At 35.6% G+C, this 22414-nt stretch overlaps 2 protein-coding genes across 4 annotated transcripts in view; one reads left to right on the top strand and one right to left on the bottom strand.

Moving 5' to 3' along the window:
* LOC105661785 (uncharacterized) overlaps nt 1-22414 on the top strand; it is a 351630-nt gene that overhangs the window by 277644 nt on the left and 51572 nt on the right. The window contains exon 3 of one of the 3 annotated variants that reach the window (XM_076534752.1): nt 17196-18734. The exons of the other annotated variants lie outside the window; for them this stretch is intronic. Coding sequence (XP_076390867.1) covers nt 17196-17362 — 167 coding nt within the window. The 3' untranslated portion in view covers nt 17363-18734. Of the gene's footprint in view, nt 1-17195; nt 18735-22414 lie in introns of those variants that run through there. 3 annotated transcript variants of the gene reach the window in all.
* noc (zinc finger protein no ocelli) lies at nt 5829-9154 on the bottom strand. The gene is made up of 2 exons (XM_003700600.3): nt 8471-9154; nt 5829-8098 (listed from the first exon to the last, which is right to left on the bottom strand). The coding sequence occupies exons 1-2, from the start codon at nt 8555-8557 to the stop codon at nt 6743-6745; spliced, it is 1443 nt and encodes a 480-aa protein (XP_003700648.1). The 5' UTR covers nt 8558-9154; the 3' UTR covers nt 5829-6742.

Here is a 22414-nt window from a genome sequence, read left to right as displayed (position 1 = left end):
ACCTTGAAAAATATTCAATTTTCCAGGACTGAAGCGCGAAGCGTCATAAAACCTTCGCAGCAACGTTTGACCTATCGATTTCGTCTTGCACAATTTCCGCCGAGGGGGATCGGCTTATAGATGAATTATAGTTGCTCTTTGCTGTCGCGCCATTCACCGGTGATGTATGACTCGGCGGGAGACGGTAGGTAGAAAACATCCACGATGTACGGCCTGTTAATAACAGCAAGAATGAACGAACGAACGAACGAACGAACGAACGGCTGCAGAACGCTGTACACAGATGCCGCTGGCGGCTAGACCCCCTTTGTGTTTTATTACAAACGATACGTCAGCCACGATGTATGGGCTGCTTTTATCTGCGGCTTGTTATTGATGTGCTAAATTGTCTGTTCTGACTCGTAAGACTGGCCAGGATCGGCTGATAGACGTCTTTCGGGGACGTGTTTCCGACGACAAAAAGATTTAGTCCAACGACACCGACGGTTTCCTTTCGGCGATATTGCTTCGACAAACTTGTCCACCTCTCGAAAAATCGACAACTGTTTATTTTATTATTGCTTCCGTTTGGATGCGGAAAATATAGCTTATGTTGTATGGGACTCGAGACAGCTCTAATCAATCTGTTTGTATGAGAATTGAGGTTTGAGCGTGTTCGAGTTTTGTGGTGTGTATGGATCGGTAAATTCACAGTGTACCTAACATTTCAGGTTTCTTTATTTATTTTCAATTATTTATCTGAATGTTTATAGGTACGGGGTTGAAACAAAAATGACCTCATTTATTATGGTACTAATGATGCGGTTAACTAATATTCAATGTTTTTATGGCTATGAAGGTCTTTTATTTTTGCTTCAAAATTATCAAGACTTGATGAAAACTTGTTGAACATTGACTTATTCAAAATTTATTAATTTAAGCTAAAAAATTTGTTAAAATATTTTTTTTTAAATACATGTTGAATTACAGTGAACAATTTCTGGAAATATGTTGTACAGAAACATAGATCAATACATCAATTTATATTTAATTCAATATTCACCTATTTCTCTACTTTATTTTCAATTTTAAAATACTTACAGAAATTAACATTAAAGAATCCGTAAATGTTTATTTTGTAAGGTAACTTCATATTATTAATCGATTTTTAAATAAGATTTAATAATGTTAATATCATTAGAGAATTGCTTCTAATCCACATTTAGTTTTTGATATCCGGATTCAGTTCAGTTAAATATGTGAACACGTAGTGTGTAATACCGACCAAAATTGAGGGTAATTCCAGCCAGGTTTTAACACTGCTTTTTCCTGGCCTAGATATCTTGGTTGTATAAAAACCTACGATGGAAGTAGAATGGAGTTGGGAACATTTATTGAAGACCATGAAGGCAGCTAATAAGAAAAAGGTGTCCATTCATAAGAAAGCAAATTGTTTGGGATACCATATTCTACTCTTTGAAACAAAATTAAAAACATAGTTTATACTTATATTAAATTTACTACACTGTATTTAAATATAAAAGTAGTGGGCATCAACTTCTTTTGCAGAGAAATGGTTCCAAATTTCAGTAGAATAAATATAGTATAATTTGTATAAATATCAAGTAGATCTAGTATTAATATTACTTCCATATTAGGAGTTATATAATTTATGATGCTTGATATTTAGATAATCTCGGTTCAAATGCACTGCAATACAAATACATATCAATTTTCATTTGCAACCTGGTTTCTAAAATACTACAAAGAGCTCAGAATGTACAAATGGAAATAATTATGGTAATATAAAAAGAGTTTGAAAATCATCTATGTGTTTGTACACATTCAATATATAATATTTAAAAATTAACATACTCAAATTAGTTCATGTCTCAGATATGTAATATTCAATATTAATTGATACCTCACGTATATCATTTCCAATACTAATTCATGTGTGATATGATATTCAGTATTAATTCATATCTCACATGCAATCACAACGTACGTCGAAACTACATAGCAAAGCAATATATCGAAGGTGCACTATAAATATTTATTGCGTTTGCCCTTACGAGAGTACTTCACATAACAAATGGAACAACGCGACAGTCGTGAAAGGTAACTCACATACGTGAAGTTACACGCTCTTTTACAGCAAAACATTTTCGAATACCACATTAACGTCACGCAGGAAGCAATACGAGGAGCAGCTGTCCGAAATATAAATTAGAGAATTAACAAAATTACCAGTTAAAACTTAGCTAAAGTCACGCACAGGGGATTGTTTCTCTCTTCTTGCTGTGGAATAGCGAACTTGAGTGTTGGACTAAAATAGTCTCATTAATCTTCACAAAGGAAAGTCTGGACCATCTTTAATCATTAAAATTCTAATAAAATTATGGAATTTTTCATTAAATCTAATTTAAAATTCCTTTATCATAATTTATGTACATTTAGGTTGTCTTCATTTTTACATTGATTTTATAAGGAGCATTTGTAGTTTGTCACATTATACTTTTTCTATGCACTCCAAAAATGCAATATGTGTTTCGTGGATAAGAGTGATATCAATGATTTGGATTTTGAGTGAAATTTTCAGAAAAATCAAACTTTTATTGTTCTATGGTATACTGGTAAAGTAAGTTTGGATATTGGTTTCGTAAATTCAAAGATACGTACATTAGAAATTGACAATATTGCAATTTGATATTGTAAACTTGAAAATATGAAAATCTAAAAATTCAAGAATTTAGACTGGAAATTTAGACATCGAGAAAATCATGTGTATAAGAACGGAGAAACGAGTGGATTTGTAAATTTTCAAGCTTATATATTTTACGTTAAAATCTGAAGATTGAATCACCGCGTACACTAATTCTCACCACGTTGCAACCGATAGTATTATTTTATTTAATGACATTAATATTCTACGTAAAAATGTCATTTATCATTAGAATTTAGCAATTAATCTTAACAGTATTTTATTTACGTTACCAGCGGATGCGACTCTGACAGTATGTATATTTACACGGGACAAATAAACGTGCCAAGAGAAAACTTATCTTAAGGTTATCTCTCTAATGATTACCCTTCAGCAAAATGTATTGTGCTCTCAGATATAAGAAAAGTGATTCAACAACTGGCCACACGTAAAGTGGTAAAACACTTCTTGTAGCGAGTGTAGATCGAATCGCGAAGATTTAATATCGCTTGGTTCGATTCACGTACACGTAAACAGTCTAATTAGTACGAGCGAATCGCTAATTGAGATTCAGCGTTGCAGGTAATGATAGCGGAATAACATGAATTCCGATCCATGGAACGAGTCAAGAAGACAAAATACAAGGAAACTATTCATCCCGACGGTTACAATCACCGAATATTTCATTTTGCTGAGCCAGCTGAGCCTGCCACCGCCTGTCGTGGCACACCAGCGATGGAAACGACGTTCGCAGAGAGGGTAGAGCAACTTCTTCCCCTCTGCATGGCTTTAAAAACCTTCAACCACCCACTCTGTCCTCCCTTTCATCCTTTCTCGTCGGTCTTCTCCTCCCCGCAGGCACTAAGCTGCAGATTTATGCGCCCCGCCTTGCAGTGCTGATATCCGAGAACTCGCGACCTGCTCCGTCCGTAATGAAAGAAATAAATTTACTCTCCTGGCTGGTCCGGGGATTGAGACCAACCGTTCGTGCGCGCACACGAACATCAAGCACCCTGGTGGTGCGAATCAGAAGCCTGGAATTTATTCTCTTCTGTTTCCCGTTTAAACTCTGCTCTTCATTTTCAACCTCCATTATTTCCTGCCAAATGTATTTATTCTGGACTACGATTTGTCGAAACAACGCTTTCCTCCATCGATAACGCCGCTGTCGAACTCGTTTAAATTATCTCAAGTTTAATACCACCTTCTATTTTTCCTTTCAAATCTATTCGCTTCTTTCTACCACCTCGATAGAAACTTTACTGCGTCGCTATGCGGCCGCTTGGTAAATAGCCGTCAGATAAGCAACTGTTAACTTCGCTTCGTTCCTACTACGTATTACTCACGTAGCGAGATAACGAATGGAATGTCATTAATCACGAAACATGCGAGTGCATATATTATTAAATATAATATTTGTTTATGAGATTATTATTGAAGTGTCCTTATATAATATACGTGTGTAATTATTAAAATGTTTCAATAGTTTTAATATTTTCAATTATGAGTTATTTCATGCAAAGTACATACAGAATTTTGTAAATAAAAATGTGCCACGAAGGTAAGTAGCGATAAAGTTGCATTTATGGATAAGATTGTTAAAGAATATGTTTAACGTGAAGCATCGAGATATTCAAAATTAAAAATTATCTCGTAGTTTACGTGTATTTAAAAAAGAGATACAGTTATCTAAACGTAATCTATTCAAAGCAGCGACTAATTAAAATATAACTAAAAATTATACTGTCATGTGTTTCTTTTTATTTATGTATCACATATATTACTGTAACGTACTAATCTAAGAATTTCAATGTAAAGTTCAGAATGTTTTAGTTAGAAGTGCAAAAAGAAAATTTTTACGTATAGAAACAGTTTGTCTGATAAGTAATTGTTTCCTCAATGAATTCGATTGTTTAACGTGCAACAAATGCGCACTTGGTCATAATATTTTCAGTCGATCGATATTTTGTTTTGTAACACACAACAGATGTTAGAAAGATTTATATTGTAAATACGAAACTGTTTTTCGTTGCTACAATTAATTTCCGAGAAAAACGCAGATTTCTTTTTGTATGAATTTTTTATTGTAAACGAAGTTGTGCAATTGTTTATGGAAAATAATTCTGCAAATTTTAAAAGTGATGTTAATTTTTGTTGCATTATAAATATTTAACTGTGTATTAAACCATGTGTATTAAATTATATTATGTCAGAATATTATTTTTTTTTTTACTTAAAACATAATTGATTCTGCATCTTTTTTATTGTATGATGCTAAATACAGTGTGTTATTATTGCTCGAATTTTATCGCGAAAATATAGAATGGTATTAAGTTTGCGATCGAAGCGGAAATTTATTTATTCTAATGATAATTGCATGGAAACTTTTAATTTATGAAATTTTAACACTACATTCTACAAAACGATTAAAATAATGAAAGAGATTTCTATAGAATGATTACGACTATATCATTTGCACAGATTAAAATGAAAATCAATTAAAGTAAAAAATTATAAATAATTCAAAGGATTATGAATTCAACTGTCTATCTAATATAATCCTTTTCGTTACCAAATTCATATTTCTAACACGGAAATGTCATAAAACAATTAAAATAAAAATGTGTTTACCGGCCGAATTTTATAAAAAAGTTAAAGTATCAGAAATAGTAGTCTCATTTTGAAAAAGTGAAAATGGAGGAATTTTGTACGATTCATTTTATCTAACACCTTACGGACGCGACGCGACGGGGCGATGCGTTTTCGTATTATAGAAGCAGAAATTTAACTTTCGTAATGAAGTGAATTCTGAATCGATCTCATTTAATGGTTCTTCAGTATGAGTCGATTATTTCATTGATACGTTTTCGTAATAGGTCCCCTACGATCCTTAAAATAGTGTCATCAATGGCAACAACATTTAAACTAAACCACGTCATTCGTCACTAAAGAATTAAAGTACTATAAGGGACAATATTTCGTCAATTCCCAATTGAATGATCGATAAAACTTCGCTAATGGTTCTCTTCTACCGTATTCAGAGCAAACTGAATAAATAACAACCTGGAACGAGTCCCGTATTTTCAGCATAGAATATGCAAAATTCACTGAAGTAGATTTAAAAAGAAAGAAATGATAAAACAAATTTTAGTGATTCCACAAACATTGTTTTTATTAAAGCGGTATGGAAACTCAACGATATTTACAAGAAATATTTACAGTGCAAATAATATCTATTGTACATTACATAGTAATTTACATAACGAACAATGAAAATTGAATGTGTTTTTACGAACAAATTTAGAAGACCGTCAAAAAGATTCTCTTTACAATAATTTCGTGTTGAAAGTTTTACGAAATAATTTCGTTCGTCTTTTCATCCAGTTGAACCATTTCTACAAGATTCTCCGATACAAACGATACGATTAAGTTAGATATTACATATTTCACCATTAATACAGCTTAGCTATCGTCGTTAACATTATCTTTTTATTATTTCCTCGAAAAATAGCGTAATATCACAGTTATATCGTGGACATAGAACATGCACGACCGCGTTTCTGTAACAGAAAATAATTCACGAGTATCGTGATACACACGGGTCGATAATTTTCACCTTGCGAATCAGATCGCGTTAAACATCGAAACAATATAGGCACAGGTAAATTTCAACTGTTCACAGAACTATCATTCACACTACTACATTTTCAGAAAACATACTTTATAGAGGTTCAATGATTCATCCACGGTGTACACGTTCCTCCCTAAATAATGATCAAACATCAAAAGATACATTAATGCAGGATCTCGCGATAAAACGTTAATTTGTCAAGATATTTTTATAAACTTTAATCGTAATCTTGAATTTATACACACAGGTTTATATATATATGTATATATACATACATACGTATATATATACCTTTTTTAAATAAATTCATATGATACACGTTTTACTTATTTACACAACAGTCTGTCAAAATGTCATTTACGAAAACTCTCTCTATGTTACACTATGATTCGCTGTTCACTGATAACCGTCGGACAGAAGAAATCGCTTTAAGGATGTACCGCGGCTCCAATTCGCTGGCCATAAATGGCGTACGGAGAGTAATAAGGTCCCAGCGCGTTAAAAGCGCTGTACGGTGAGGCAGCGAGCGATGCTGGAAGAGGTCCTGTCGGTGGTTTACCATATGGATGGTATCTGGCGCTCAGAGGGCTCAAAGATGGTGTCGGGTACGATCCACCGCCTGCACGATGAAGAGCAGCCGACGGCGAAAGCAACGGATGAGGATGTGGGTTGCTGAGAAGAGCAGCCGAAGAGGACGCATGATCGCCGCCGGTCAAACTGGTATGGCTGCGAAGATGTTGGAGAAGCTCCTCCGATGTAGTGAATCGTTTACCGCAGTATGAATCGCCTGCGATCCAATTACACACGTACGGTCTGCCGCCGGTTAACGTGGACGGATAGGAGAGCGACGGAGGAGCCATGGGACCCAACGACGACAACGCCATTGCCAGACCGTACTTCTGATGGTCGCACTGCGTGCATCCGCTGGGACAAGTTCCAGTGCCCATCATTAATTGAGCGCTGTGCATGCTGTATTGGCAACCGGTGCAGTAAGGGTCTTTGCAGACTGGCACCAAAGCCTCTCCGCCAGCCGGGGTCTTCACGCGAGCGTAACTCAAATACGGGTTTCCACCGGTTGGAGTGGTTGATGGATAACCCAAAAGAGCCGCCGTCGCGGCATGATGATGAGAGAAAGGTGATGCACCGGCGAACGGTGGTCTGAAGGCTGGATTCTCTGCTAGGCCCGGTGGACAGCAAAGTGGATTGCTGGAGAATCCGGTGAGGCCGGGCTTGTAAGCGCCCAGATTCGAATCCTTGGCGTGGCTACCGGATAAAATCTCCATTCCGGATCTGATGATTGGACTGGTGCCGTTGTTGTTGCGTGGCGATCCGTCAGTTTTTTCACGGTCCACCGGTGTCTTCCTGTCCGCCAACGGAGTGGTGCTCACCGTCGCTTGGCTAGCGGGTGACGCCGACTTCCGTCCGACGGGCGTACGATTTCCAGAGGACTTTTTCTCCGTGTGATTATTATCACTCGCACTGACACTGTCTTGGCCACTAACACTGTGAACACTCGCTTTCGATGCTGGTCTACTCTCGTCGGTAGATTTCTTCGAAACAACGTTGGTTTCGTACGGCTTGAAGGCCAACGACTTCCCATCCGACGGGCTGCTACGGGTACTTCGCTCCAATTTTGCAGCTGGCGGAGATTTCGCGTTTGCACCGCCGTTCATGTTTTTGGGAGTTTTATCCAGAGGAGAGATTAAGGGCTTTGTCGGGGAATCGGCACCAATTTGACTGCATGTCTGCGCCAGCAAAGCTAATGGACTCTTCTTCGCATCCAACTGTAAAGTAAAACGTAGAAATGAGAAAATATTGTAGGAATCGAATTTAGAGATCGAAGAATAAACGTATGGAGCGTCAGGTTCGAACGCGGAATGGAGTGTCGGGTTCGAACGCGAAATGGAGTACAGCAACCCGTCGGATAGCGCGCGCCGTCGGAACGCGGATGAACCAAGTTCAATTTATATATTATCTTCAACTTGAATACTCAAACGAATAATCTCAAATGTGTTCATTTGAAATCGACATTAACATGAAAATGTTAACATGAAAATTAACATGAGAATTGAAATTATTTACTTCTAAAATAATGCTCCGATTATTACCTCGAATGCAACAAAAGTGAAGAGTTTTGCAGAATGAGCGATACTAACCGTGGTTGGAAGCGGAGAAAGATAATCCGGTTGTAGATATTGATTATGTCCAGTAGTCAGCATACCGCCTTCCTCTAGGACAACCATTTGGTTTAACACTTATTAAACCGATCACTGCACAAAATCACAAGTATATTCCCACAGTGCACGGTTAAGAAACAATCTATTAGTCCGATGAACGTTTTGAACGCCGCAACACGACCACGGTTGTACGTGTTAATTAATCGATCCTTCCACAATGCGAAATGATTAAACGCAAACGACGTACACCCGACGAAATCCAGGAAAATAGTGGCAGCTCTCGACGGAGCTGTTCAATGCACGAAGTGGAATGCGACCGCAGCGCCGCCTGGCGACACGACATCGTCTTTTCCCCTCCTTCTCTGTTAACAGTAGAGTATATAACCTGTCCTCTACTGTCATCCCCCACCGTTGCAAGCGGTAGGATTATGGTGGGAGAATTGCGGTGGGGTTTGGCCCTGTGTGGGGTGTGGGAAGGCATTCTAATTCAACACGCCACCCATGATGTTGGCCCGACGATGACAGCTCCCATCCCGGCTTTGATATTTCACCGCTTTTACAGCCGCCATCCCTCCCTTCTCTTCTTCGTTCTCTCTCTTCTACGCTTCCGTCCTTTACTCTCCGCGCCTGTTCCCTTCCTGGGTAGCCGGGCATAGCTACCTCGACACGGAATCGTCCCTGCCAGCACGGCAACCCGATATTTTATACCGTGAAACCTGTCTGTCTCTCCGACCGACCCCGCTTAATAAGCAGCTTTCAAAATAGAAATGTAATGGGTCGGTGGGGAAGGGAATGTCGAGTGATTGATTGCTCGCTCAGCGACTTACCGACTTGCCACAGCCCACGGGGTAACGAATGACAGCCACTTAAGCGCTGTTTGCCTACAGTTTTGTAAAAGCGTTTTAATTATCGTTCCGACCGCACCTTGACTTTGTCGCGCGCATCCACTCACTGGATACTAAGCGATCCTTGCTACCAATCTTTTCTTTCGTTTTTATACACCGATATATGGGCCGATTTCCGGATATAGCACCGTCAATCTAACAGCTTATATGACCGCCAGCTGTCTTTACCAATTTCTGAAACTGCTAAGCAGACTATCGGATTGTAACAGGAAACATATATTTTTAAATTTTTATTATGTTATTAGATCTGGACACGTATGTTTGGGATTTGTACTATGAAAATAATACCAAACATGACTAGCTTTTCGGGTTTTAAGCTGAACGATATAGCTGAATTAATATTCTGTTGAAAAAGCGAAAGGTTTAATCCTAGTATGAAGACTAAGAACAAATAGTGATAAAACTAGTGAAAAAAGATATTGTTCTTCACTAGCAGTACTCGATTAAAAATCCTTACATTATAAAACACTTATTTTTTATAATTCCCTGATAAAAATACCACATGAAATAAATAAAAATTTCTTCAATCGTAATTATTATATTTTTTTTGACAAAGTTTAATTTTCATCGACTTCGTATAAACTAAAAAATAATTTCGTACATATAAATTATCAACTTAAATGCTGTTCATACAACTTTTACATCGGTCGTTTAATGAGCAATAATTTAATACGAGAATGAGATATGATAAATAATGTTTATAACTTTGTAGGCAGCCATTACAGAGTAATTTCGTAATACTACGGAAAGCATTGATGTTAAGGTTCTGAAATATTCATTGCGTATTAAAGGTTACTGTACACTCGCCAAATGTGCTCGTTAAAAAAATTTGAATACCAGCTGCGCTGGAACTTGAACGTTACGCGCGGTTAAGAGATTGCAGCCGTTTCGCTTTTAGTACAACTTCGAGCAAAATATAGTTATTACGAATTATAATGGCATCATGGCTATGTAAACTGTAAGCAAGAACAGCATTAGGGAAGCTTGGTTGAATATTAGTTGAAAAATTCTACGTTACAATGATGTGTAATTAAGAAACTAGTATCAAGAACGTTTATTTTCACCCTTTCTTGACCCGTTTTCTTAGTCGGTAATGGAACAGTTCTAAACTATAAATTACTTTCTTTTGTAATTATAATTACATTAGGGAGAACTACATAAATTTTTACAACGTACGATAATTATTCGTAGTTTAATTTGAGATTTCTTTTCTTACACAGGATTTTTAGATATCATTTTTAAAACGCTTGAAAATATTTTATTAAAAAATTTGATATCATGTCATACATTTGCGGAATTATATTAAAAATATATTTTAATATGTAAGAAACACCTAAACAAAAATTCATGCGAACTTTTAGTATTTCTGATTTATTAGTAACACTTGCATAAAAATAAATATCTAATTTTTTACAGTAATAAAATATTACCGATTGCACAAAGGATTAAAAAGGATTCTTTGAAAAAAAGATGCAGGGGTTATAACGAGCGTATTGAATGTATTTCCCTTCGTTGAATTTTCGTTTTCAAGTAAACAGTCGAAGACAAGATAATATTGAGTCTATCAATCGTGTAATATTTCCCAGAAGAAATAAAGGTTTCTCGGAGATCTACTTCCCCGGAATATTTGTCTTTGTTTCTTTGCATCTTTCTCTTTCCTACATTCTCTTCCTCGTGCTCTGTTTCTGTGAAGTTATGGCGCCGTTAATACCCCAATGGCAAGTCTTTGACGTTTTGACGCTGACGGATGAGTTTACGGCTAATATAGTTCTCTTTCATCTTCGCCGCTCCTTCTGTCCACGTTTCGAAGATTTCTAAACGACAGCTACAAACCGGATGAAAATTTAGCTTTGATGTCTTATTGATGGATGCACCCATATAAACAATATTTATCATGTACATATCACAACTCAAACGTTATTTATTAATTGATGTAGAACATCTGTGATAATATTGAGATAATTGTATACAAACACACTTTATTAATAAACTGCTTTCAAATTTAACTGAGTGCAAATGATAATATTTGCACTTCAGCGAAATATCATATAGTTTAATCAAGATTGGGAGAATTCCACTCAAAATCATTTTATCATCATATAGGAAATTTAGTGGACATATTTTTAATTTTAACATGAAAGCACTATTTTAAATTTTCGTAAAAAAATTAATAATTACAAAGGTTCACAATATGGATTATATTAAAAAATTGGGAGATGCTTTATACATGACTGATGTCACAATCTAGGTCATAGACAGTAGAAGTATTTGACTTTTTTCAATATTTACCTGTATTTAAGATTTTCATGTCTCACACTTTTTTCAGACCTTTGAAAGCTTAAGACAGTAAACAAGGGTTAAATGCAAGCCCAGTGTGGTTATGTTCCATACACAGAACTATAATTTATGATACAAAAATGTCACTCAGAACATATAGTATTTATAACTACGTTATATTTTATATTTCTGTTATGACATTTTAATATTCTATGTAATTACCATTGCCTCTGCATGAAATTCGTAGATGACATAATCAATGAATTCGAGGAGAAGTAGGTAGTGCAGTAAATAACCGTAAGAATCCACCTTTGTAAGGCAAAACAGTACCTACATCGCATTCTGTGCAATTTGTTGTGACAGCCTAATAATGCTGCAGACCATTGTCAACCCGGATTAGGGCACTGGTTACACACCGATACCTCGCTCTAAGTGGGATCAAAGGATCGGAAAGGGTCTACTTTAAAAGTTTTTATAAAGGACATCATAAAAATTTGAAGGGAAGACAGGGGATTCGTAATAATCGTAAAAGTAATATAACTTAACAAAGAATAATATCGAAGTGTACCTAATAAATCTTACACGTTTCCCAGTTTTGCTTATTCACTAAACGACAGATGGGGGAACACTTGTCTTTCATATTTTTCTTTTTTAATATTTATCTACTTTCATTCTTCGTAAAACAGTATTCATATTTTTTCAATTTCTTTTCCTTCCAACATTAAATTTCTGTGGAATATTAAATTTATATTAAATTTATGTTTTTAAAATTGTACACATTTTTGTTTATGGAGTAAAAGTATTTTCGAAAAGTATACGGTATGAAAGTTTAAAATTTCCTGTAAAGTTGCTTCACGTATGACGATACGAATTTGCCTCGAAGACAATAGATATTAGAACGATAGATAGCAGCATGAGAACGCTGACAAGCGGATAATAAAGGAGGCAGTCAGTCATTTTGAGAGATGGTCGTAGATTAAGATGGCGAGCAAAGAAGGGGGTAAGGGAAGCTACGGAAAAGTTGCTCGGTGAGCCATGAAAGGGAAAAAGATGAATGAACGCAAACGCAATTGGCGTGCACAAAGGAGAAACAGAATATGCAGTCGATAATAAATCATAGAAGTCTTCTTTCTTCCTTTCCTTCTCGTTCCTAACCTCTTATACACCAAATTCAAAGCGTGCCATTACTAGAAGATGCTTCGTGATTATCTACATATCATTGCATTCGAATGTAACCCATTCTTGTACGTATCAACTTCCGATAAAATGTGACCCGAATGACATGCGCATTTATATTCAAATTTTCAGGTATCGATGTTTTATATCGCGTTTGCGCCAAGAACATAATAAGAACTTGCTCATGATTTTAGGACGTTTAAAATAGTTCGTTCACTTCCATAAATTTTAAATCTTAATAATGATTATTGTTAGGGTTCTCCACTGTTATATATAGTATTATAATATTGTATTACATTTTGGCCTTATCTATACTGTTCTGAAGAAAGATATACAGAGTGGTTTGAAAGTCAGTATAGAAATGAGAAACATTTTTAAACATATTCATTATAAGTCCATTGGATGTCTATAGCAAATCACTTCTAGAACAATAGAAGAATCGTTGTGATATACACGTTGTAGAAAATTAATATTTCTTACATAAAAATCGGGAGCTGTCCGTATATCTTTGAGGACCGGTTGCAGGGTGCCATAGTTTGATGACCGTTGAAGAAACTCTCATGTTAAGTACCTTTACCCCACTGCTCATATAACTTTTTGCAAGTGTTATATTCAAAGGGGTCGCATGATCGTGCTTCTGCCATTGTGTGACAATCGATGGGCTGACCAAGAGAAAGGTGAAGAGAGTTCCAAATTCAAAAATTTAACAAAATTAATGTTTTCTACGTGTATAGTATCTATGTATGAAAATATAGGGGATGAAAATGTGTAGTGGGCCAGATCCATGAAGTTTAGTGACCGGCCTCAGAAGAGGGCTTCGTATTAGATAACTCCAGCCCGCTGTTCATATAATTCTTTGCAAGTGTCATGTTCAAACGGGTCGCATGATCGTGGTTTTGCCGTTGTGTGACAATCGATAGCCTGACCAAGAGAAAGGTGAAGAGAGTTCCAAATTCAAAAATTTAACAAAATTAATGTTTTCTACGTGTATAGAAAAACCGCTATCTATGTATGAAAATATAGGAGATGAAAATGTGCAGTGGGCCAGATCCATGAAGTTTAGTGACCGGCCTCAGAAGAGGGCTTCGTATTAGGTAACTCCAGCCCGCTGTTCATATAATTCTTTGCAAGTGTCATGTTCAAACGGGTCGCATGATCGTGCTTCTGCCGTTGTGTGACAATCGATAGGTTGACCAGGAGGAAGGTGAAGAGAGAGAGGGAAAAAGAATTTACGTGGCAATAATAATAATAGTGGGCAGGAGTGAGGGAGGTATGGAGACGTAGACAGAAATACGAAGCTGGTGCAGCACAGACAACTCGGCAAGGGCCTCGTTGCCTCATGTTTAAATCAGCGATAACGAGAAGCCTTGGTGACATATGTCACTGTCGCTGTCAGCCGGCTACACAATCAATATAGTCACCCACCCGTCCGTTCTTTCGTTCGTTCGCGTTCGTCCGTCTGTCCGTCTGTCCGCCAGCTAGCTTGCTCTCAGCCTGCCTGCCTGCCTGCCTGCCTGCCTGCTTTTCAACCTTCACATGCATAGACCGTACTCCAGCCGATAATATATTCGGTACGTGACTTCGTATTCGACAAATACAAGAGCGTCCTCGGTCCGGTGCGGCGCGACGACTCGGCCACGACCCGGACCAACAAGCATTGCCAACTACGTATGTATCTTTGCCGCTGGCCAAAACACATTTACTTTTATGGAAAAACGAATTCACGTAATAGGAAGCTTTTCTAGTCTCCAACGACTACTTTCGTTCCTCGTTTCCATTTTGTTGCTGAATAATCGTTCTATGGAACGTTTCCCGTTACCTCGTCACCGTTTATAGCCTTATACTATTGTTTCGCATCGAATTTATGGCTTTGTTCCGCTTTTATCAGTTAAGGACGAGAATTTGTCGGATTTATGAAACACGATGCAGCTGTGCAGACATCATTTTTTTACTATGGCATTTAAGTATAATATATACTTAAGCTCTTGACATTTAAGCTCTTCGTTTTGGAGATTCGGTCAAATAGTTCATTATCAAGAGAAAATTGAATTCACTGTGACTAGCAAAAATTAATTTCTTTTACACAAAATATTATCAACAGTAAATTACATGAATTTAATTCATTCTTCACACACAAAATCACTCATCACATTTCATACATTAGATCTAAAAGATGTCGGATTTTCAAACATTGAAGTTTTGATATTTGAAAATCGTCAAACTTATCTCAGGCTTCTTTCAAATTACAAGTAAGAACAAATTAAGAAATTGAGAATAAATATTATTTCTTTCGTTCATAATTATTTCCAAATTACAGAAATTAAAAATAAAATAACTTTAACGACAAAGAATTGTAGCTAGTTTATGAATCCATATATTCATTTCTCTACTTTAGTTTCAATTTAAAACTGAATCGAACTTACGTAAAAGAGAGTTAAACAGTTACAAAGATATTCAACTTTAAGTTCAAGAATTTTACATATTCTTGCGACAATCATGCAAAATATGCAGTATCTCCATTTCTTTTACGTCAAATTCTCAATGTACAAAATATTTTAAACAATTCATGTACGTGCAGAAATGCGCACTTAAGTTCTTTTGCTCATTTAAGCGTTTGCCGCTAACCTCATCAATTTTTCAAAATGGCATCTCGAAATTACCTTCGCACGTGCCGTATATCGATACATTGAATTTGCAAAAGTCATTTGCAACAATCATTCGATTCTGCGGATATTTAAGTAGCTTCCGTGTCAAGTTTATTTATTTAAAAATTTAAAAGGAAACTATATTACAAATATACTGTGTTGTGGGTTTTAGCTATTAGCTACACATTTATAGTTGATTTTGATTGTTAGGAAGAAGAAAATTTGTATGATTTTCGTAGAAATCTTTTAGTCGAACAAACAGTTGTATTTAACTTGCAAACTGTAATGATAAGTAATTTATTTATTAGTCTGATATTTTTACGAGAAATATATATTTTATAAATGTCACCAGACATTCATTGATATTCAAGAAATTATTTGTCGCTGATGCTATTATTACACTTTTGTTAGTCAGAAAATATACCAGACTTGCATTTATTAAGAGGAAAATGAATTAAACATCTTCCATATTATTACGCGCATGAAAAAGAGTATGATAGATCTAATTATACGGTGTGTTTCTATTAATATTCTTGGTATAAATAATGCGAATCGAGTGTGTGCAATACAACGTTCAATTAGCTTAATCAATGACTTATTCAAGGAAAAAGACAAGTGACATTTGGTCAATCCTCGACTGCTCTATACACGTGTGAACAAACAGTTTTATCAGTCTCAATCAATAAAAGCTTATCGATTGAACGACTTGTTGAAAATCATTCAAGATAGATGAAGGAAAATAACGAAAAATGTTAAAAAATAAACGTCAACTGTTTAACAATCGTATGCATTTGTATAAATATTCGTAACAGCGATATTAATTTTAATCTGTCGTAAATCTATAAATTCTAATTGCCTATAGCACAAACGTCTGCCTGTATGCTTATAAATATGAATGAACCGAGGTAAAACACGAAGTGCGGAGATATAAATCATGTTTAGCATACTCAAAGGCTGAACGCTTATGTAAATCGTATTAATTTGTGTGATAATAGTTGGGTCAGCATACATAATTGTAACAAGTATGTACGATCAGATGGCACGCCTCATTGACCTGCATGCTAATGTATTTCCTTTTTAACGCATTTATACAATCAATTTAACCTATATTTCACAACTTAGATTATAAAAAAAAACGATTGGAACATATGTAAATTGCATCGGACGATAAGTAATCTGATTAAGATTAATGTTCTCAAGTTTTCATTAGAGATAAAAAATAAAAAATGGAAGTCGTTCTTTTGTACGATTCCGTTTAATCACATCGATTCTTTTTATAAAAATATTCGCTAGTAGTTTTAAATATCGGGAGGGTAGAAAATTAACAAAAAGATTAGAAAGAATGAAATTCAGTACAATTTGTGATTAATCAAGTTTAAAACGTGGCACAAATCCACTTTGTAGAATCGGTTCTTTTTATAGCCAGGCTTTAAGCATTTCATTTCACGCAGATATTCCGTACGATACTCGCGTATCATAAGATACATTTGCCGGATAGAAACATAATATTGCAAGCTGTCGAATCAATGAATTAGCCTGGAGTGCCACTGTGTCACATCTGACGAAAAAAAGGGTCATTCGAAGGGAAGCCTCAGGTATACGAAATTTATTATAGGCACCGTATACCGGTATCCTCGAAGCTCCGCTCGAAACTATACCCCAGGGATCATATTTTATGTTTTAATCTCTCCATTGTTCCAGGTATAACGGAGTTTAGAAGGAAAAATAATGCCTACTCGGAACACACAAAGCTGTCGGCCATAAAACACCCATGTCAGGTCACCCAGCCAACGCGCAGGCGTGCACGACCTGCATTTTTATGTCCGCGGCCAGATCCGCGTACAGATTTTCTCAAAAACGCCGGATAAAAACGTGAACGAAGAGGGAAAAAAAATATACGTGAAACGTAACGTCACAATGGTATCCAGCTGCTGCATGCAAACTCGTTACCTATGGTCTGCCCACCTATCTATTTAAATTCTTTTCTATGTTTCTACGAACATCTTATTGTTCAGTCAATTTATTCCAAACTTGGATGTAAATAGCATTTCTTTTTACAAACGATAGACTCTCGATTAGAAAGGGTTTCAGATGTAATAAAAGTGAATTATTTTAACGTAACACCTTGTATGAAGAACGTAATCTTACGTTACAGTTGTTTCGCAACTGTAATAAAAACGTTTTTAAAAAGTAGTCTTCTCTTACTGTTGAGGAATCATGTTATAAGTAAAACAGTTCTTCAAACATCAGACAACTAACTCTACATTTCCTAATTTTCGTTTCATTTGTATTTGAAGATTGTGCGAATATGTAACTCTAATGTTAGACATAACAATCGTTTTGTATTAATTTGATGTGCCAAAGTTGGTGATTAAACACGAGGAACATTCTACTTAAAATTTTGAAATTAAATCAGTTTCTTCCTGGTTTCAATAATTATCTACTGAAACGCTCTCTGTTATTTTCAACTAACGTCAGATTTTAAATGTGGAACGCTATTTTCGATAAGAAAATTAAAATTTCTCTTCCGTCACGCTGTAGAAATCAGGAGACAGGGGATTATCAATATGGTCAATTTGGTAATTTCAGTTCCAGAAAATCGACATTTTGGGTTCCCTATTTATCTGGCGCCTGTGATCATCACGAAGGTTAACATATCCGATGCCTTTAGGGTTTGCTAGATGACGTTATGTCGTTCATCTATTACTAATTTACTCTCTTGCTCGAATCCCTTCTTCTCTACGTCCTCGCTGGTATTATCAGGGAGGGCACCCTGCCATTATCGTAACATCCCAACCCTATCCTCTGGGATAAAACCCGGGACCGCTAATTATTTCGGACAAAATGACCCAACGGCCACCACGTAATGACAATGCTGGCAGAACAGACGCTCTACACGAATCGTGTTATTAAAATAAGAAGCTTGATGATACGTTTCTGATGCTAACGTCGACACTAAATTGCTTCTCGCATTGATGATGAATCACTGAAGGTACCGCGTTTTTATAACGATTAGCATAAATATCGTTAGCGACGTTCGCTTCTCCCAAAGTTTACCTTCGAATAAATAAATTTGGCAAACTTATTCAAGCCTCGTTCTGGTAATTTAATCACGTATATTTTATTTCATACATAAAGTATACATCAAAATTAATATATAAAATACATAAGATATATTAAAATTGATATACGTAAGATATATTACATACAAGATATACAAGATATATTACATAAAAGATATATTAAAATTCATATACAAAATATGTATCTAATAATATGTTGATATGTAAAATAACATATGATTGTATAAAATAAAATTGATATATAAAAAGACATCTTTCTGACCGTGGAATTAGGCATAATTGTTTCAAATTACATATAAGGTGCTTTTCTTAAAATTTCTCATTTTTATCAAGATAAAGATTTGTGTATTATCTGTTTATTTACTTACAATTTCAAATTATGTTACACATATTTCAGATCATGTGTTACACATTTAGCGTTAAATATTCTATCAACTTCTGTATCGTATTCTTTCGGCATTACTTTCAAAAGATGTTCCAAAGTTGTTCCATAGTTGTCTCATGACGGTTGAAAGTTTCTATGGAAATAAGGGACCGGAAAATTCGTCTTCAGCTTCTTAATGGAGCATTAATATTGTTCTACCGGAGGGTAGTAGCTTCAAACATGGGGATAATATGTCTTTCTCAAGTTCGTCCCGAATTTCGAAAGAGTCGTGTGTAATCAGAGACGACATCTTGTCTCCGACGGTAGGAGAAGTCTTGGCGTCTCGTCACTCGGCCGTCTGCTTTCAACACGATGCCTGTCTCTTATTCGACGCTAGACATCGCCTCCCGCACTCTGCACCAATATGCTGACTCTCTTCACATGAGAAACCATTGAAACGTGAAAAGCTGTCGTGACAGTCGATCCTAACTGTTTTGTTACGATATTACTTGCAGACACAAAATATTGCACATTTATTACATCAATTAAATCAACTATATTCCACGTCTTATTTCACTTCGTTCAGTTGGTGACAGTATCTTGGGGTATATTTATGATGAAATGTTTAACGTGATAACTGTAGCATATTCTGAAAAGAAATATTTTGCGGTTTAACATTTATAACGTTAGAGTTCATTGTTAAAGTATGAATTAGCGTCTCTTAAACAACAAATGTAGGAATAGTACTGTGTAGAAACGTAATTATATTTATGGAGCAGGTACTGATCATTCATTGCTACAATTTTAAAATAAGGTTAAGATGTTATCTCTATTTTGTATTCAGCGAATCTTAACTTTTCAAATTGTAATTGGACTTAAACTTCAAATTGAAGCGCACTAAAAATTCGAATAAAGTCATGGTTTATCGCGTGAATTAAGGTTTATCGTTTGAACTACAAGTCACAAGTGACTTCACGTCATAAACCAAACAGTTCTTCGAAAAGTATAATTAATGAACCGACATAATAACCTAAAAGAACCTCGATTTTGTATTTTTTTGATGTTAGAATTCATTCGTTTTTTTTTAGAGAAAATGTCAAACAGAGCCAGCTAACGAAATATCCTGGCAAATAAACAGGACGTACAAGCATTAACGGTTTTTTACGCACGTTTTTACACAGCCCTCCTTCAAAGTCAGCACGGTACATACAACGCTGAAATTACCGGCGACGCGAGCATAGGGCAAGGGAATGTCGGGTTTTGAAATATGACAAACACACGTGTGTTGTCCATGGGTAAATTTTGTTTATACTCCAAGTTGTACGGGTTGTGTTCGCCGCGTCGGCACAACGTGCTTCTTTGATGAGGAGAGACGAACCGTATAAGAGTCATAAGCTTCACACGACATTCGCGAAGGAAATGCACTCTGACTCTGTTTACTCAATTTGTAACTATCTTTACGTCAAATTTTATTGCTAACATTTATTTGTTCGTGTTTCATTATAGTATAAAATGTGCATTATTAGTGGCTTAGAAGACATAAATAGTTATATGGAATACATAAGAAATATTGACATTAATTGATTAGTTGATTAGTATCAACTTACTTTGTTTGACATGATTAATATTCTTTCTAACTCTTATAGTATTGTATTTATAATACATAATACTATGCAATACAACATTTAAAATTCTATATAATATCATATTTATAATACTACATAATACTATATTTATATTTATAACACTATATATATAATACTATAAAAATTAATCTCTTATTATATTGTACATATTTAAAGGTTCTTTTAATTAATACCATACAATATACATATGTGTTTAACTGAATTTATGAACAGTTAAGTGTTCCTAATTTTTGTGGAACATTAGTGCATACTTTTAACACATTATTTTATCGAAAAGAAGATTTTTTACTAGATCTAATTTTCCATGCTATTAAGTTGTTCTTCCAAAATATTTAGACATGTAATATACAGACGAACAATCCATACTAACATAAATGCAAAATGATTCTAACTCCTTGTACATATCTATAAATGAAAATATAAGGTGTTTAAGAGATCCAAGACCATACATCAAGATTTTTGGTATAACATTCGTAGTGCTTGAAAGCTGAAGTTGACTTAAATTGCTCGGAAACTTAAAGTAGTTTCCAGTACCCACCATTAGCTGTACCCCATCGTTACTAACAACAATCGCATCTGCCAAGGCGTAAAACACGGCTGCTTCTGAGAATCTCGTGTAATTTATATTTGTCATTGAGATGCATGCATAAAAGCGGATTCGCGTAATAGACAACATGACATCGCCGGCGACATAGAACGCGTTTTCGTCTTGATGTACGATACCTGGCGTATGACAGCCGTGATTTATCAGCTACCGAATAGTTCGAAGCCTGCTGAAACTGGAGAGGAGTTCGGTTTGAAATATTTCCTACGAAACATCGGACGCCTTTTTCATTCTTTCTTTATTGCTGTTTTGTACCGTTATACTGAACGAATGATGATAACATTACGGCGCTTTGATGACGGTAGTATGGTACAATCAGTTATCATGTTCTTATTGCATTACAATCGTACAACCAGTATTGACATTACCACGGTGCTTTGATGACTGCGGTAGTGCAACTTGGTACAATCACTAATCATATTTTTACTGCGTCAAAATTAGTAATAAAAAAAATATCAGTAATCATATTTTTATATCAAAAGGAAAAGGTATTCAGAAAACATACATTCCTATTTATTTATCCACTGGTATTCGCAGCTGTGAAAATGTGTTATAAATAACATCTTGTCTCAAGTGCTTCGAATCACAGTACCTCGTCGCAGATTTTTTATAATTATCAAGTCTCGTAAATTTTATTTTTAGTTACCTCAAGATCTACTCTTCGTCACATATTAAAAAATATTTCTAAAAGTTTAACCAAACTTAAATATCTACTGTCTTGATAATTAAAAACTTGATTTTTTAACAAAAGCATTTCACACATTAAATTCTCTAGAACCATTTGCTATAAACAAAGAATATGCTTTCATCGTTCCAGCAAAAAAGTCAAATTTGTTCTTGAAAATTGAGGTTCTGGAAAAACGAGGGTGAAACCTTTCGTGAACGAAAATCGAGGATCTAGATATTGCTAAATATAAAAGGGGCCGATATTTGTTGGACGGCGTAATTTATGATTTCAATGTGAACAATTGGAATAATTTTATTCATGGAATCGCGGGGCTATCTTTGTCGCGCGCGAAATCAGAAGTTATGCAATTACGAGAGAACGTTACGAACGGTAGTCACGAATCAGAGCGTCCATTTGTCTCTAACCAGCTGACGAACGGAACGCGTGTATATCGTCGCCTAACACGCTACCTACCACGCTGACAATGAACGCTGTTTGCCAGCTTGAATGAGACGCGCGATACTTATCTCCGAGACTCTTGTCCGCTCCGCGCCTT

Source organism: Megachile rotundata, chromosome 1 (assembly GCF_050947335.1).
Source record: "Megachile rotundata isolate GNS110a chromosome 1, iyMegRotu1, whole genome shotgun sequence".
Lineage (NCBI taxonomy): Eukaryota > Metazoa > Arthropoda > Insecta > Hymenoptera > Megachilidae > Megachile > Megachile rotundata.
Note: the sequence above shows the minus strand (reverse complement) of the source record. Positions and strands in the feature narration are given on the sequence as shown.

Bases quoted from the DNA above. Each gene is read 5' to 3' on its own strand.
- noc (XM_003700600.3), bottom strand. From the start codon at position 8,557: ATGGTTGTCCTAGAGGAAGGCGGTATGCTGACTACTGGACATAATCAA. The intron at 8,099-8,470 runs GTTAGTATCGCT...TTTACTTTACAG, and splicing joins TTTCTCCGCTTCCAACCACG to TTGGATGCGAAGAAGAGTCC.